An 18,556-nucleotide genomic window follows, 5' to 3' on the forward strand; every position below is an offset into this window, starting at 1 on the left:
TGGATAGGCTGTGGAGACACTTGAACAAAGTGGAGCAGGAAGTTGTTCGGTTTCGTACTACCTATGTGCTGAGCTGTGTGTGTTTACTGGAGACTAAAAACAGACATTTCACTCGGTATCTAGGAATGGTGCATTGAAATAGTTGAAAATTTAGAGCAACTGTACAACCTTTTTCAAACTCCTATCACGAGGTAAAAGTGATTGTATCTTCATATTACTTTGTTCAGCGTTATCGCAGACCACTTCACAGGTCACAGTTTATGAAATTGAGACACTGATGCATGTGAGCATGAAGTCCTAAGGACCTGGGCTATGCAGGTCTTGCTGCTGTTCTTGCGATGATGTTGATATTAATGTAAACAGATGTGGTTGGCTGAAGTAAAGCTCTGAAGCTGGCTCAGCAATGACCGCCCCCTTCCCCCCCCCCCAAGGTTAGATGGGAGTGACAGACAGTTTGTTGTGACTAGGAATAAAGAAAAGGCAAACTATTTGCCTGTGGAAGTCTAGGAAGAGATTGATGGCTTTGGTGGAAAGTGTCTGACAAATTATGGAAACCTTGTTTGGTAGGAGTTATGGGATATTAGAATGTGGTATGACACTAGTTTGTAGATGCTGCGGCTTTATGGCGAGAGAGCTGTTAACATGTATGAGTGATTTGGGGGTGTTCTGTGCAAGGGCAGCAGCTGTAGGGAAACCAACTTCAATATGGAAGTAGAAAGAGTGGTTATTGTGCACCCTCATTTTGTAGAGCGAAAACAGTCCTATGTAATATGTAGGTGGGGGATTCTCCTCAGCAGAGGAAAAACAGACCAATACAGAACCAAATCCATGCTCCCTCCACAAAATAGAAAATAGCAGACAGCAGGTGAATGCTTGGGTGAAGAAACAGAAGATTAGAAGATGAAGTACGACAGTGGCATTTATCTGAAGAAATCTGAATGCTGTGGAGTGGAGATTCCTAAACTGAAGGCCATGGAACATTTGCTGGTAGTCTTTAGAGAGCCAGCTGGTCACATGCTGCTTGCTCTCCCCTTCTTATTTCTGGCTGCTAAATTGTGTTCAGATAGATCAAAGTATGTAGGAATTTTTTGTAGCAGGGGAATTAAGCAACCTCAGTCAGCAGGCTCATGAGAGGAGGGGAAGTGTCCATAATGCAGTGTAAGGTGAGGCTCACATTCTGGGAAAAGTATGGGAAGCCCTGTCCTAATGTCCGGTGAATCGTTCTCTCAAGAGTTTAATAACTGGTTGGAACTAAGAGCTGGGGACAGTGCTGACCTGCTCTGAACTAGCTGCCGTCGGGTTTTTGATTAGAATTGTTAACAGCTGGGTTTTTTAAATAAATAAGACCTATATAAATAAGATACATTCCTCTGGGTATCCCATTTTGTCTAGTCTCATCTCTGTCTGGTTCTTTGATCTAAATTCCCAGGGGGGAGAGTTTTTTTATATGTCTTGTACAGTACTAAGCACACTGTCAGTGCCAAGCAAATAATAAATAACTTACTGTCCTCTGTTTAGTGCAGCTGCTCTCCATTTCCCTGCCCGTTTTGCATTTTAGCAGTTTGTATATTCTGTGGAAGGAGAAAGATAGCTAAGTTGAGCATGAAATAATACGCTTCCCACTCAGCTACTCACTTTTGCTTAGCTTGTCCATTGTTTCCCCCATACTGATATCTTCCATTCTGTGTGTTATGACCTGACTCCATACCCCACCCTTCTTTGGGACATGGGGCTTACCCACACGAGATGCTGAAATTGGTGTCTGAGACTCCCCATCCCCACCAGTCACTTATACACGTGCCACTAGAGCTCTCCAGGCTTCTGCTTTAACCCCTTTAAAGACAATGTAGCAGGACCGCAAACAGCACAGGCTTAACAAAGGAATTTTTTTAGCCACAGAAACTTTATTCTTAAAGCACTGAGAGTTACAGATCTATGAAAATAAAAGTATTGAGATGTACCCTCCCCTTGCACACTTGGATGACCCTCTGCAGATTTTTAACACCAAACTGCTTGCCCATGGAAGGATAGCGATCTGGAGTTACAAGGCTCCAGAAAGTGATTGTCACCCATCTCTCAGTTGTCCAAGCAGCTGCCATTTGTGTCTGCACTGCAAAACGGGGGTGAGCTTGGCACACAACTCCAGGAATGTGCCTTTCCACATCTGAATGTTCTGCAGTCACTGCTGGTGATCCCTGATTTGCATCATGATCTGGTCCCACCATTTGCTGCTTTTTTTTCATCGACCCAAAATCACCACTCAGCTGTGCACAGCTAGTCAGTAAATACATGAAGGAGCTGATCAGTTTCATTCACAGTCTGTATCATCCCCCAACCTCTGCATTCCCAGTGCATGACTGGCCACTGTGGTGGTAGTTGTGGCCCTGCAAACGCGCAAGAGTCAGATGCCTTGTCCTCAGAATAGACCAGAGAGCTCCACTGATCTGTGTGGCATCCATGTCTTTTGTGATCAGATGGTAGAGAGAGTAAAACTAGTGCAGAAAGAGTAGATTATGGGATGGAGCAGAGAGAATTGAGAGAGTTTGGGGTCAAATTCTCACAATCCCTCACAAGAGTGGTTGTATCCCACAGTACGCTGCAGAAATTTCCCACAAGGTTGTGTGACAGCTGATGGTTCTGGTGTACACTGGGATGCCTACCCATGGTGCAACACGTCTTGTGTTGATACAGCCTGATGCTGTGAGGACATACAGCACTAGCAAAGGCAGCCAAATGTGGACACACTCTGCCAAAGTAGCTATGTTGGCAGCAATATACCAGCAGAACTTTTGCTGGTAAAATTTTCCAGTATAGACAAGTCCTAACAGGCAGAAAATCATACAGGTATCCTCCTCAAGGATTATATACTGAAGCAAATGGCATGAAACTGAACACTACCCTAGATAGAAAATGTGATTGTTTGTTGGTCGTTTGGGATAATGAGTGCAAGAAGGAGCCAACATGTCTGTACATGATACATAATTTCTGGCTTCAGTGGATGACTCAGTGCCACTGGGAAACAGAAGGCACCAGAGTGCTTTACTTTGGGGTAGGATGTTATAGCTGTGATTTTACATCTGTCTGCTGCAAATTCAGGATATCAGCAACATCAGATATAACCCATTTCTCTTCCCCCTCCCCCCAAAAGAGGATTGATTCCTTCATATTTGTCACTTATATCTATTAGTAATACAACCTGCTAGCTTCACTAGACAGCTATTTGAAAATGAAAGGTGAGAGATACAATGCAGAAAGCCAAGGTTATTCAGTTATGTCTGTTACTGCCCTTTGAGTTCATTCCACTGTAGCACGCTTTAATCTGATTTGCTTTTTATCAAACACCTTCTAATATCTGTTATGCAACTACTACTACTGGGGAAGTGTTCCACCCTTAAATCTGCTGGGGGAATTCTCAGCTGCCTAGATTATATCCCCATTATGTCGCTCGGGTGGTGCAAAGGGACAAAACTGGAGCTGAGAATCTAGCCTAGTGTATTTATCAAATGCACAGTTTGCTGAATAATGAGGAGTTGTGACTGCCATATGACTGAACAAATGATAGGCACAGTTGAGGTTAAGATTCTGATTCCCGCCTCCACCTTGGAGAAAATGTTTGTTTGTGTTTGCTTGTTTTTACCATCCAAGAAAAAGAGATGGGAGGCAGTGAAGTAGGAAGCTTCAGTTATGAATGTGTCTGCTTTTTCCATCCCAAATATTGTTTTATTACCTTGGTTTTTTTTTTCAGCATTACCAAATACATAGTCCTAGCAAATTGAGGAAATGTAAAAACAAAGCAAATATTTAAATGTGCTAAATCAGTGTTGTGACTTCAGCTGAAAAATAACCAGGATATCTGGTAGTTTTATACAAATGTTTATAGGAACTCAGAGAAGTGCTTACATTCATTTTCAGTAAGACTTCTTTTACACTCCTTCTGCTTTCCATAAAACACCATTCAGAGTACCTCACAAAACTAGCTTTAAGGTGGGTACCTGTAGCAAGCCAATCAAATGTTAAAAGAATCCTTTGGTGTCATTTAGTATCCAGAATAACATTCAGTTTATACTGTATAGCTTATATAGTCTTGGGCAAGTTACTTCACCTCCCTGTGCCTTAGTTTTCCACATCCAAAAATGGGGATAATTATACTTTTTTATAAAGCGCTTTGAGAACTATGGATGAAAAATGTTTTATAAGAGATTATTATTTATTATTTACTACAAGCACAAACTGTTAAAATACATTATTAAGGTTGCACAGTCAAGCTCTCAGAAGTTAGGAAATGCCAGAGTTAAGGTTGCCCATGCAACCATAATTCAGCCCTCTTGTGTGCATGCATTGTGCTTTATGATAGTCTTTAATTGCATGATCACATACTATTTTTCCTGCCTTATTCAGTGCACTGGATGGACGGTGCTTGCTTAATGAGCAGCTAGTCAGTATTCTGATTGTTCAATGTGTGACCCTAGGTCTTAGTTACTGCGCGCTATTCAAACCCTGTTCAGAACACAGAATTATTCATTTCCTCACAGGCTTTACTATGAGGCTTAGCACTAGAATATCTGAATGCTTCCCCAAACACTGATGAATTTATTTTCACAACATTCCTGAGACAGACACACAGCATGAAAAACTGCAGCCTGAAGGGTTAAAGTTTGGCAAAGTTATAAGCAACTGAAAACAGAGCCATATAAAGGGAATTTTCAGGCAACCTTAATGGGTGGGGCCGCCAGCCCTGCCTGTTGTTATATTGCATTCATTACATAGCACAGCTTCCAAGGATGTCCATGAAAATCTTCTGCCACAAAAAGGGCACAAACCAATTTCTGTGCACGGCTCTGAGTGTATGGCTCACACGCAAGTGCATCTTGGGATGTGTTGATTTTTACAGTTTTTATTACGGCCATTGGCTAGTTCTATATTGATTTCTGTAATGCAAACATGAGACGATTGGACATTATTCTTTTAATGAGAGTGATCCAAAGGCTCACAGTTGGGTTTGCATTTCTACTGCTGCTTTTCTCTTCATGGCAACTGTGTTCTTGACTGTTCTGCAAACAGTTATAAAACTCCTTTCCCCTCTTGTGTAATTATTTATACGTAGTACATTTTAAAATTTTCTGCGGGGACAGTTGACTACGCTACAACTCCTATAGAAGTGAACCAGTGTGCCATTCATCTTCGTAAAAGTTTTGTCCTATAAAACTGTTTTCCCTGCCTTTGTCAGTGCACTGTACTATTTTTATATTGGTATTTGCTGAGCATGCTCAAAAAGTAATCCGCGTGCTTATTGGTTTTTTGTTCAGCAGCTAATTGTCCAAGTGACAGAATTCAATTGTCTGGGTATTGATAATGGCAGGGAGAGCCTTTCACTTCTACTTGCTGGTTCAAATCCTACACAGACTTTTGGTAACTGACAATCATAACCATCATCTGGCTTTTGGTTGGCCCGTGTGAAATGAGTTAGGTGGTCTTAATCCAGCTCCTACCGGAGAAGTGTCCACAACGCCACCGCCACCCCCAGAACACTCAGTGTTAGGTGCTGATTGGCAACTTTGGCAGTCCCTTGAGAGAGGTCAAGTACTAAATGGTCACGGAGACTGAATTATCCTTCTACTCCTAAGGATGGCCCCTCCACATCGGCTGGTGTCATCTCAGTGAAGCGATGGCAAGAAACTGTTCCTGCTGCTCGCTGTGCTCACAGTTCTGTGGCTAGATAGAGCTTGGGGCTCCAGAGCTGTCACTCGACACCTTTCACTGACTTGGTAGTATGCTGCTGAATAATTTCTCACTCTAAGGAGCATCCATATCACTTTCCTCCTAAGGCACCTGCTCCCCTCCCTCACTTTAACAAGACAAAACACTCATCTATGCTTTAGGGCACTTTCTGCACTGATGGAGGGAGAAACAAGATGAGTCTCTAAGTCTCTTGTTTCTAATTTCTGTGATCAAATGTTGTAGGAACAATAAATGACACACATGACTAAGAAACGGTATTCTCACTACTTTTATGGCTTCAAATTGAGAATTAACCACATGTGACATTCTCTTCCAGTGCACTTGGAGGTTAGACATAATGTCACAATGCAGATGTAAATGTCAGTGTGTAATGACTTCTGACACTGTGAGTTGGTGCAGAAATGAGAAGAAGAAAAAGTGGTTGAAATGACTTGTTGAGGATCACTTGGAAATGTCATTTTACATCAGACTCTATTGCTGTGTTTCACACAGTTACAAATGACACTTCAAAAGAAAATGACAGTTTGTTTTTAATGACATATGGAACTAGAGTATAAAGGCTGAAGAAAACTCACTGCTGTGTGATGCTGTGTACTGTTCATTTTCTCTCCCTCAGAGGATTGTTAGCTTTAAATGTTCTTGTGGATTTAGAACAAAAAAGTTAAACGTTAATAAAATAGCAATCCAATGTTTAAAAGAAACACTGGCAAGTAAATTAGACTCCAAATATAACCTATTTAAATGGTTATGATCATATGGAGCGAAGGCTATGGATTCAGAATATATTCCAAAAAATGTAGTCTGTAAAAACAATAGGTTCTATTGGGGACTTGCACTGCAAGCTTTCTGCTTCCTCCTTTGACTTTGTGCAGAAGTTAATTAACAAACATCAGTTTCTAAGCTGTGCACATTCCTACTGACCCAATCATGATGCTACTGCACAAACAAGGAGGTGGATCAAATGGAGCTCCATCAAATGATTCTGCAGCATTGTAAACAAAAGTGAGGAAGTAGTGAGCAAGAGAGGAATGTTTGCCAAACAGGTGCAATTGTCTGGCAAGATAATTTTATTTCGAGGAGCTTCCATAATACTTCCATACTGCCAAAATACTCCTATAGAAGAAGCTAGAAGTGAGGATAAACTACACAATTTCTGTTATTCCCTCAGTAGAGTTGTGTGTTTACATGATGCCCTCCAAAAATTACTTGGTAACTATTGTTAAATAGAAGAGGGATTAACTGTAGCCATCTATCTTTAAGTTAATGAAACAAAATAATCATTTCCTGCTTCAGGCCCTAATGATTTGCCCATGAAAATAAAGCATCTCTTTTATAAAGACCCTACTAGCCTTTGTGTGTTTATAGCTTGAAGACATTTTACTAGTTAAACTGTGTTTCTGTGCATAAGTTTACTCTTGTTCAGCTTTAGACTTACGGATTTGAAAGCTATTGCCATAAATTAACTCAGTAAATTGTTTAACCAAACTGTTAAAGGAATCAGGTTAAACTTCTATTATATTGTGTTGCAGGATCAACTGAGGCAGTGCTTTGCCAGACAACCCCCAGAGGCCAAGGATACAGACACACTTGTGCAAGAGGCTGACAGTCAATATGGTACCTGGAGCGAGCAGCGCCACAGTGGGGACAGGTAGGACTGAGGAAGGCTGACCGTGTTGTCCCCAGTGGTTTGGCTGGGTATTGCATGTTGTATTTTCCTTTTTGATATGTTTTCTCTAGCTTGCAATGCAGTAGACTGTTTGAGGATATGCCTCAAGTAGCCATACCTGTGCTAGCTCTGATTGAGATGGCACACTAAAAATAAAAGTATAGCCACAGTAGGAAAGACTAACCATCTGAGTGCTTACCCATGGTCTCACATGGGATCGTACTTGGTGGCTGGTCCATCCTGCTGTTCATGCCACTGCAGATATGCTTCTGCTTTTAGAAGTGATTGAGCTAGCATGGGAATATCTACTTGAGCTGGAAATTACACTTTGTAGCTCCAGTGTAGACATTTCCTGAGAGATTTGGAGGAATCCAATTACTTTTTTTCCTTAAAATGTGAACGGTCACTGTAAAAATAACATTATGAAGTTCCATGTTTGTGTCTGAATGACATATCTATCAAATGTGCTTGGTTTATAAGTGGGAAAACCTCTTTTTAAAAACTATCACAGTAAGCTGCAGCTGGGGTCAGAAATTTGAGCTGTGTTCCTTCTGCTCATGCAGGATCACCAGTTATATAATTAATGAATAGTAAAGATCCCGCCACTGGAACTCAATTAACAATTCTGTTCGAGTATGAGCCAGAATAGAATCTAGTTTACACTCTTTGGTGACTGCAGAAGGAAAAAGCAGTAAAAATATGGCCTCATTTAGTAGATCAGGCTGTTATGATTGAATTCATGTAGGGAGTGGGTCTGTTGAACAATATAGTGCCATTTTTATGTACTTGCTTTTTAGACGAAAACCAGACTTCAGTGTTGCAAATTAGATGAGTGATGACCTAGTTGTGTGGTGCTCATGCTTCTGTCACAGATTTTGGGGAGGTTTCGTGTACCATGAAATATATCCATAGATTTCATAGTGTTTAAGGCCAGAAGGGGAATCATTATATCATATAGTCTGACCTCCTATATGTCACAGGCCATTAAACTTTGCCCAGATATGCCTATACTGAGCCCAGTTACAAACATTTCGGTCCTCAGGAGACCAAACTGTTGTGTGCCACACACAGAGGACGGGAAAGGTTGAGGTGCCACCAATGCCCATGGGCCCTGCAGTGGCAGGGAATTGATTAATGAGACATGTCCAGATATTCCTAGCAGGTGGTCCATGCCTCTGCTGCAGAGAGAGGTGTAACACCTCCAGTTTGACCAGCAGGCAAATTCCTTCCCACCTGCAAAGATGATACACAAACTGGGGGACTGATAAATACTGAAGAGGACAGATCACTGCTTCAGAGAAAACTGGATCACTTGGTAAACTGGGCTCAAGCAAACAATATTGGTTTTAATATGGCTAAATGTAAATGTATATATGATAGGCCATACTGTGTGATGGAGGACTCTACCCAAGGAAACAGTGATACTTAAAAAGATCAGGAGCTAATCAGTTGAAATGAACTCCCAACGTGACTCTGGCTGAAAGAACGAATGCGATCTGGGATGTATAAGCCGGGGAATCTCAAGAAGTAGAGAAGTTATTTTACTTCTGTATTTGAATCTGGTATGACTGCTGCTGGAATATTGTGTCCAGTTCTGGCGTCCGCAATTCAAGATGGACATTGATAAATTGGGCAGGGTTCAGAGAAGAGCCACAAGAATGATTAAAGAATTAGAAAACCTGCCTTACAGTGATAGATTCAAAGAGCTCAATCTATTTAGCTTAACAAAGAGATGGTTAAGGAGTGACTTGATCATAGTCTATAAGTGTCTGTAAGGGGAACAAATGTTTAATAATGAGCTCTTTAATCTAGCAGAGAAAGACGTAACACAATCCAATGGCTGGAAGTTGCACCTATACAAATTCAGACTGGAAATAAGGCGCAAATTTTTATACCAGTGAGAGTAATTAACCATTGGCACAATTTACTAAGAATTGTGGTTGATTCTCCATCACTGACCATTTTAAAATGAAGATTGGATGTTTTGTTTTGTTTTTAAAAGATCTGCTCTAGAAATTATTTTGGGGGAGGTCTCTGGCCTGTGTTATACAGGAGGTCAGACTAGATTATCACAGTGGTCCCTTCTGGCCTTGGAATCTATGAAACTGTGAAATTTGGTGATTAGTTTGAACTTGAGCATGGGAGCAAGAATCTAAGAAAGAGGATTCTGTATCCTACCTCAGAGCCCTGGACTACCCCATCTGCTGTCCCATCTCCATATGTGACCTATCTCTGATGCTTCAGAGGAAAATGAAATAACCAAACCCTAAAATACGTATGGCTAATTGTGCATTGGGAGGATAGCTGGGGGAAATCTTTCTGACTTAGAAGGCAATGGGCTAAAGACCTGATGCATGATATCTGATTATCTTTGTCTTAAGGCAGAGCTTCAAGTGGTATGAGCATATTGTGGGCAGTGTATGCACTCCTGTTCTCCCCCGGCCCATGAAAGAAGAGAATGAACAGGGGGATTCACAGGTTCCAAGGCCAGAGGGAACTGCCACAACCACTCAGTCTGAGCCCACACACACAAAAGCTGTAGAAAATCTCCCAGATGCTGGATTAAAACATAGCTTTTTAGAAAGACATCTAATTTCACTTTACAGACTCCAAGCGATAGTGAGTCCACTGGTCAGTTGGACTGATGTTTAATTACCCTCACTGTTAGGAAATTGAATCTTATTTTGAGGTTGAATTTAACTTCCAAGCATTGTACCTTGTCAGCAAGATTGAAAAGCCCTGCCACTACCAGATATCTTATCCATGTTTAAGTACTTATACACAGCGGTTGTTACCTTGTCAATAAACTGAATAAACTGAGCTCACATAAGGATTGCTTTCCAGTCCCTGGATTTTGTCTGTGGTCCTCCTTTTAACTCTCCAGCATTTCCACATCCTTCTTGAACTGGGCACAGTATTCTAGAAGTGTTGTTACTAATGCTATGTACAGAGGCAAGATCGCTTTGCTACATGCATTTGATATTGTCCTTTTGATACCTCCGAGGTTCACGTTAACCCTTTTGCCGTGTTATTGCACTGTGCTGTGGCAATGATCTGTGATGACCCTAAGTCCTTCTCTGAGTCACTGCTTTGCAAAATAAACTCTCATCTTTTAGGTGTAACCTGCATTCTTGGTTCCAGATGTATTATCTTGCAATTGGTTTTAGCAAAACACATTTATTTAGATAGTGACCATTTAACATGGGGTGACCAGACATACTGTTTTAAAAGGGACAGTCTCATATTTAAGCTCTCCTGCAGGTGTCCCAACTTTTTCTTAAAAACAGGCAAATTGTCCCATATTTTCTGTCTCCCCCACATCAGTACTGGCTGCTGGCCGCATCCCTGCTCGCCAACTGTCCGCTCAACAGCGGTGAGTGGGGAGGGTCCAGTGGCCGATGATGGGGGTGGGTGTGCAAGGCTGGTGGCAGGGCAAAGCTGCAGCATGCAGGGCCGGCCACTCGCCCTGCTGGTCCATCAGCACAGCCCCTGCTGTGTGCTGGTTCTTAGCCAGCAGGACCCCATCCCCCAAGTCCCATTCCTGGCTGGCACTGGCTGGGCTTTGCGAGTTGCGGTGGCTGGTGAGTGCAGGGAGGCGGCAGGCAGCAGCCAGTTATGTGTCGTCTCTGCTGCCCACCCCTCGACCCTTTACGTGCTCCCCTTCCTACTGTCCTCTCCCTGTTTTGCCCTTTCACCCCCTCCCCCCCAGCGGGCCGCGTCCCACTCCTAGCACTATGCAGAGAGCAAGCCCCTGGTCAGAGCGCTCAGCTCACCAACAGCCTGGCTGGCAGCTCCTTCCTTCCCCTCTGGCTGGGCCAGCACCCCGAGAAAGCCTAAGACCCTCTGGCCTGGGGCACTGGCCAGGAGGAGCCAAGCCCTGCATGTGCCAAAGCCCCGCATGATGCTGGCACGGGAAAGCCTCTTCACCCCTCAGCTAAACTCTGGAATGGCGGGGGGGGGGGAGCAATTTCCAGCCTGTTTGCGTCCTGACCCTGCAGGCTCCACAGCAGCCCCGCCGGGCATGAGCTTAGCTCCCTCTTCACCCTCCAGCCCCCTGCCCTAGGTCCTGCCTCCAGGGAGCTGAGGGCTGCTCCGTCCTCTAGGCACCCTCACCTGCTCAGCCACTGTGGTGGGGTTTGCTGAAGCCCCTGCAGTCAGGTTCCCTGGGTCTGGTGCACAGTGCATCCTAAGGGCTTAACCCCTTCCTGTCCGTGCTGCAGCTGGGGCACAGGAGGCAGCTGGGTGATGTCAGTGGCCTGCAGCAGCCTGAAGGGACAAGCTGCTTCCAGCCATAGGGGAGTGGGGGTGTGTGTGAACCCTGGCAGAAATCTGGGGAGGGGTACATGTGACCCTGTGTGCCCCCTGTGTTGCTTCGGGAAGACACAGTACCAGGAGAGGCGGGTCCATCCCAGGGGCCCAGCCAGGCATGGAGGGCAGAGAGTGCTGGGCAGGGAGGGTGTTGGGTCAGTCGTTCACCCCCTCCCCCCCGCCCAGGTGAGAGAAGGGTACAGGAATGTGTGTCACCTCTCCCCATGTGAACCCTACAGCCTTAAAGATAAGAAGGTAAATTAAAAGAATCCAACTACACAGTATTTCTTTTTAACGGGGGCTCAGTCAACTCGATGTTAATTTGAATGTTTGTCTGGCATCGTTCTGATTGGTTGCCGTTGGACTTGCTTGAATATGAGTAATTTTACCAGGTGTCCCGTAGTCAGCATAGGGAAATATGGTCGACCTAATTTAACAAGACGATTCAAATTACTCTAACACAAGGCATTTGCATTGTAGCTGTTTTACTTGCCTTCTTTGATATAAATACTGGTATCTATCCATACCAATTAATGATATCTAAGTAAACATTCTGCAGAATAAGGTGGTGATAGCTTATAACAGCCCTTTAAATCCCAAACACTCTACAGTGGTAAATGCAGTGTGTCCATTAATTGATGCTTTCAAGCACTCTGTTCCAGTCAAAGTGGTGGTGTTATGCTGTATTAAGGTGTACCCAACCTTGGCTTATCTTGAATTCAAGTACCATAGTATGGTTATAACTGAGGTGCCCAGCAGCAAAGTGGGTGAGTTATCAAAGTCAACTTTTCATTTTTAATACCATTTAAAGCCAGGGCTCCATGGAGTGAAAATTGTAAGCTTGCTCACTCCCCTAATTGTGTTTAGATATTGTCGTGGTCTCAGATCAGTCTGTCAGTTTTTGTGCAATATCTTAAATGCTAAACACAATGTAGAAATGACAGCTTTAACTCTGAGTCTTACTGCAGTTCTAACGTCACTTGTGTTCAGAATATGTTTTGCATCTGGGAGATGGTGCAATATAAATATTTTATGCTTGCTAAGGCTGGGTAGTTTTATGGTTGAGAAGGCCTGATGGGCTGACAAAATGATATGACAACATCTAAATCTCTCCAGTAAGTTAAACTTTAATTAAGTATTTTGCAGCTGCCTTCTCTGTGAAATCAGTTTCCAACAACAAAGGCGTCTTCCTTTCAAATTCAAAAGCAAGACCATTTGAACATTTATTTCAAAGCTGGATTGTGGCTGTGGTTAACCCATGATAGAAAAGGAGGCCACCTTAAAAATGCTAATTTATTTAGGCATTGAATTGTCAAGCCTTGAATGCTGGGGTGTTTTTCCTCTGCAGCAAATGTTGAGATCACCTGTAAAGGAGAGCAGGAAATGCCTTGATAAGATCCTAGGCACTTGGCTGCCCTCCCTGCTCTCCTGTAGGGTGATTCCATCATTCATTGCAGGGGGAATGCTGATGCCCGAACTCAGGACTCAGCAGGTAAATGGAGGAGTTGATTTTTCAATTACTGGATTTGCGTAGAAGATATAAAGCTACCTGTATATTCTGTTCATGATTTAGATCTTCTTAGTATGCAGTGGAGCTAGAGGGGAGGTATGTGGTGGGGAGGGAATGGTGGAAACTTTTGCTGTTTATCTTTTAATAGAAACATACAGTACTATGGAGCCTGAGAGTTAAAAATACTCTAACCATACATATGTAATAAAGAAATGAGGTTTGCCACCACAAGACTAGGAATCTGCTTCACACTTAATAAAAAAGCTTGTGTATCTTAAATATGAACCTTCTCTGCTCTCAAGGGGAACGTGTTTCAGCTTTAAACCATTAGCTTGCCTCACATTGTTCACTGTTTTCTCTCAAACCACGCTCAACTAGCTGATTTGGGCCTTGGCCTGTTTACAGCCATCTTTGCATGTTTAATTCCATATTGTCTGTGTTCCTGATCGAGACCTGCTCTCTTAGGGCTTGTTCTGTCAATTTTTCTTGGTTGTGTTTTATTTTGAATGTACTTTGCACGCACTTCCAAATGTTCAGGCTGTATTTGTATAAACCCTAACTTTACACCTTACTTCGTGTTGAAAAAACATATTGAGCTAACTTGCTCTTCTCTGTTTGGGACTGAATGGCTTTATTTATTTCTTGGCCAGATCCCTGCCCTGCTATGCCTCTTTTAGACAGCTCCTTCGGCAGATAGGGAAAGAATGTCCAGGGGGAATTGTGTCATGCAGGGGCAGACAATGCTGCTGGGAGCAGGAAGATTGGCCTGAGGGCTCTGCACTCCAGCAATGCTGAGCTGCAAAGTAGCCCTTTGATGGCTGTGGGCAAGGTGGTGTAAACCAAAGCAACCTCCAAAGCTGCTCCAGTGTACGCTGGAGACTGGCCTCCGGAGTGGCCCAGGGGATGGGAAATACAAAGAGCAAAGGCCATCTGTCTGCATCCCCAACCCTGGTGCCTCTGTGCTGCACCTCCTTCTGTGCTTGGATACCCAGTGCTGCTGCAAGGAGCACTGAGTGTCAAAAGTGATTCCCGAGGAGAAAAAGATGCTTAAAACATAGCCATTGTGAGACTGAGGGGTGGAGAACTATGGAGTGCTTGTTAAATGGCATCAGATTTTATTGGGTTGTATGTAAATGTTGTATTTGTTCATGGAACGGGATGAAGAATGGCGCTAGAAGGCTTACCCAGTTTCCTCCTCACAGTTAGAAGGTCTCTGTGTCTGAGGGCTGGGTTTTTTAAATGTGACTCCTAACCTAGCCTTAAGGTGTTATGGGAAATGTAGTTCATTAACTTGCTGGGTCTTTTGTTGCAGGCTTGTTTACTTTTTATGGTTGAGTACATTTTTAAGACTTGAGGGTTTAAGAACAGGTGTTGTACAAAAGCATGGTGATGAGCTACCTGAGTAGTTGCATTGTATATCAATCATTTAACTATAGAGAGCAGTTATAGTTATTTGGGGTGCGGAATTATGGCCAGGGCAGGGGCTGTATTCCATGGCACAATGGCACCAAATTCTGCTGCAAGAAACCTAAATTCCTAGCAGTTAACTTACTCTCGCCCAGTGACATATCATATCTTTCATTCCCAGGCCTGACCTCAAATATATACTGACACCTATGAGAGGCAGTTTAAAATACTCATTTGTGTTCAAACAATGATTATTTTTGAGAATGGGGTTTCTAGTATGTTCTCCAGGCAGCCTGGGCCATGGCTACCACAATGTTGTCTAGGTGGTCCAGCTTGGAACTTCTTGGGTAGCTCATCTCTCCGGACCTCGACTGCAGTGCTAATTATCCAGGCAGACCAGCTTGACAGCTTACACTTCCGGCTCCCCCCACATCCTGTCTGCTGCAGCCGCCTGGCTTAAAGAAACCGTGCAGGAAGCATGCACGGTAATCTGATGACCCCCTCCTGGTTGGGAAAGTTGGAGAGCAAGAGGCTGCTGCTTCAGGTTGGTCCTGGCAAAAGGCAGACAGAAAATAAAATGTTGGATGCCTGGCAGCAGCAACATGGTGAATTCTGAGTCAGTAATGCTGGCATGTTTGGTATCTCAAGGAAAAGGTCGTTTTTGTGGCCAGTGAATAACAGCACAAGAGTGGCCACACAGGGCTAGACGGACCATTGGTCTGACCCAGTAGCCTGTCTTCCAACAGTGACCAGTGCCAGATGCTTCAGAGGGAATGAACAGAACAGGTAGTCGTCAAGTGATCCATCCCGTCACCTATTCCCAGCTTCTGACAAACAGAGGCTAGGGACACTGCAGAGCATGGTTTTGCATCCCTGCCCGTGGAGTCCATAGGTATGTCTACGCTGCAATATAACACACACAGCTTGCCCATGTCAGCTGACTAAGGCTTGTGGAGCTTGGGTTGCGGGGCTATGAACATTACAGTGTCGATGTTCTGGCTTGGACCTGCAATTTCGTAGCCAGCCCATCCGCGCCCCCAGCCCAAGTCAGCAGACATAGGCCAGCTGCGGGTGTTTCACTGCAGTCTAGACATACCCCATGGGGCCCTGATTCAGATGAACAAGACAGCTCTGGAAGAGCCATTGTTTTAGTCCTTTTCAGGACTCGGGGATATCCCTGGATTGATGTCTCGGGGATATCCCTGGATTGATTGATGTTCTGTTGCTGGTTTCAAGGTTATCTCCCCAAATTTAAGGACTAGGAACATAATTTTTTTAATGACAGTGAAGATTCTGAAGCACAATTCTGAGGCAAGAGGGAAATTCCAAGGCAAAATCAGTAATTGTGAAATCGCAGATTGTTTATGGGTACCTTTCACTGAGAGAGAAACTAGAGATCCTCTCCCAGTGGAGCTAGGCACTGCTGGAGCTAGCGCAAGAGTCTCATTTGTAATGCAGTTTAGCAGATAGTTCATTAAAGTGGGTACTGATGGTTCAATTATTCAGATTTTCTCTTTTTAAATAGAGAGAAATTTTTGTATAAACCTTCTCAAGTTCTTCAGTGAGCTATCCCAATCTTTCTTTGCAGTAATTCTTTAAAAATGATGAGAGTCTTCAGAGAGGCAAATTCAGTCTCTTCTATGAGAGAGAGACATATTAGTTACATAATGGAATTGTAATAATCTGATTTTATAGCAGGTGACATTTTGACATTTTAGCCATTTCCTTGGACTACTGGAAAGTTTTAGAAAAGAAACTGAATGTAATCCAATATCAGTAAGCTACAATGGGCATGAATTTGCCTTTTATATCCTGTAACTGAAATCTTTAAGTGGAAATTATTTTGCATCATATGTGGCTATTTATTTGCAGTGTGTAGATACAGAGAGTTGACTCTGACTCTTTAATATATTACAAAGGTATTCAGGTTAAAACAGGATGTCCCCTATATTATACTTCCAGACTCTGGTATTGCACAGTCTCTCGCACTGAGTAAAGCAGCATATTCTTTACAGCAATTTAGGGCTGCCTTGCTAGGACCGTTTACATGAACAATGAAAATAAAATATTGTATTTCATTGTTTACATTTGTATGGTACCTGTTGTGTTTGTTTGGGTGCACTTTGTGTGACAATGTTGGGTTTACTTTTTAGAAGATCAGACAATCTTTGAGAAAGGCATATACAGTATTGAGCACTGATATGGTATTTTAATAATTGTGTGATACACAGAATATGCAAGCATAACAGGTTTTTAGCCCAAAGAAGTTGCAATCTATTCTAAATGATACTGTAGACCAGATGCACTGGAGATTTCAAGGGGCTGGACTGAGGGGATGGCTTATATTTTAATTTCTGATTTGGCTCCTTTACTTAATGTGGTGTTGGGGTGGAAAAAAATCTACTCTGCATAACATATTCTCGTGCTCCGGTTATCTTTGTCATTTTCGTTTGATTAGCTGTGTCACAGTACACCTCTACCCGACTATAACGTGACCCGATATAACACGAATACGGATATAATGCGGTAAAGCAGCACTCTGTGGGGGGGCTGCGTGCTCCAGCCTAAGCTTTGATCAAAGCAAGTTTGATATAACGCGGTTTCACCTATAATGCGGTAAGATTTTTTTGGCTCCCAAGGACACGTTATATTGGGGTAGAGGTGTATTTAGAATGTAATGATGTTGTAATTGTGCAGGAACTCCAAAAGGGAATCTATTCAAAAGTTTGTGATGAGGAAGCCACTAATTAGTTTAAATCAAATGAAAGCAACTGTGTTTTCTAATACTGTTGACACAAAACAGTTTCACTTTTCAAGGCTGCCCACACCTACATCACTTTCAGTCCAAAGGTGTGGTCTGGGAGAACTTTTCCAGAGACTTACAAATCAGAAAATAGTTTTAAATGTGTAGCTTAAATTCCACCAAAGGTGCTATGTCCCAAAATTCTCTTAGCACATTTCTGCATTCTTTCACACTCCGAATGAATCTAGAAGGCTTAAAGTTGCAGATACCAACCATCTTTCCCAATAAAGAATACTAGACAAGGTTCCCTCTGGAGCTCATTAGCACCACTTCTTAATTGGCTGGGAGCAGGGCCCCTGTTGAGGGAAGCAAGAGACGTTTCTTCTGCTTATCTGCTGGAAACGCTACCTGTGCAGTGCTACCAGTCCCTGCCAATCTGGAAATTAACACATTTGCTGTTGCTTGATTTTTTTCTCTCTTTTTACTCTCTCTATCCACACACTGCAAATAAATAGCCACATATGATGCAAAATAATTTCCACTTAAAGATTTCAGTTACAGGATATAAAAGGCAAATTCATGCCCATTGTAGCTTACTGATATTGGATTACATTCAGTTTCTTTTCTAAAACTATTTTTCCCAACTGTACATTCTTGAATGTTTTCCTTTCAAGATTGTTATCACTGTCAATCACACCAAGCTGCTCTTCAAAAATGTGCACATATATATATTTAACACACATGAGCACACAGTTTAAGATTTTTGTTTCTTAAAATAGCTTAGCTAGAAACTTCTCAAAAGCAGGTATTTAATTATAAAGGACGCTTAGCAGAAATGAGTCTGAGCCATGAGTGCTTCATTTAAAAAAATAAAACCACATCAGCTTTGCCATGCCATGAAACTGCTTTAATTCCACGTCTCTCCTCCCCCCATCAAAGGCTGCTCCAACCCTGCGTCCCACAATGGTTATGCAAGATAACTGACCAGTATAAGTCTTTGTCTGGATGTAGAGTGATTCCTTTGATAACTAAGTTTGGGGTTGGAGTGGGGGGAGGTTTTCCAGGTCTGAATGACTGCTGCTAATGATCACCTACAGGTCTTCAAAACCTTGGTATTTGTTTTATTAAAGTGTGTCTTTTTAAAAAAGATCTGCCTTTAAAGACCTTCCTATTCCAATTCTAG

At 42.8% G+C, this 18,556-nt stretch overlaps 1 protein-coding gene across 4 annotated transcripts in view; it reads left to right on the forward strand.

Moving 5' to 3' along the window:
- Positions 1 to 18,556, forward strand: part of KIAA1671 (KIAA1671 ortholog) — a 152,297-nt gene that overhangs the window by 113,235 nt on the left and 20,506 nt on the right. For all 4 annotated transcript variants that reach the window (XM_074973256.1, XM_074973257.1, XM_074973259.1 and 1 more), the window contains one exon: positions 7,269 to 7,387. In XM_074973256.1, the coding sequence (XP_074829357.1) occupies positions 7,269 to 7,387 (119 nt within the window). The remainder of the gene's footprint in view (positions 1 to 7,268; positions 7,388 to 18,556) is intronic.

The sequence above is a fragment of the Natator depressus genome, chromosome 15 (assembly GCF_965152275.1).
Source record: "Natator depressus isolate rNatDep1 chromosome 15, rNatDep2.hap1, whole genome shotgun sequence".
Lineage (NCBI taxonomy): Eukaryota > Metazoa > Chordata > Testudines > Cheloniidae > Natator > Natator depressus.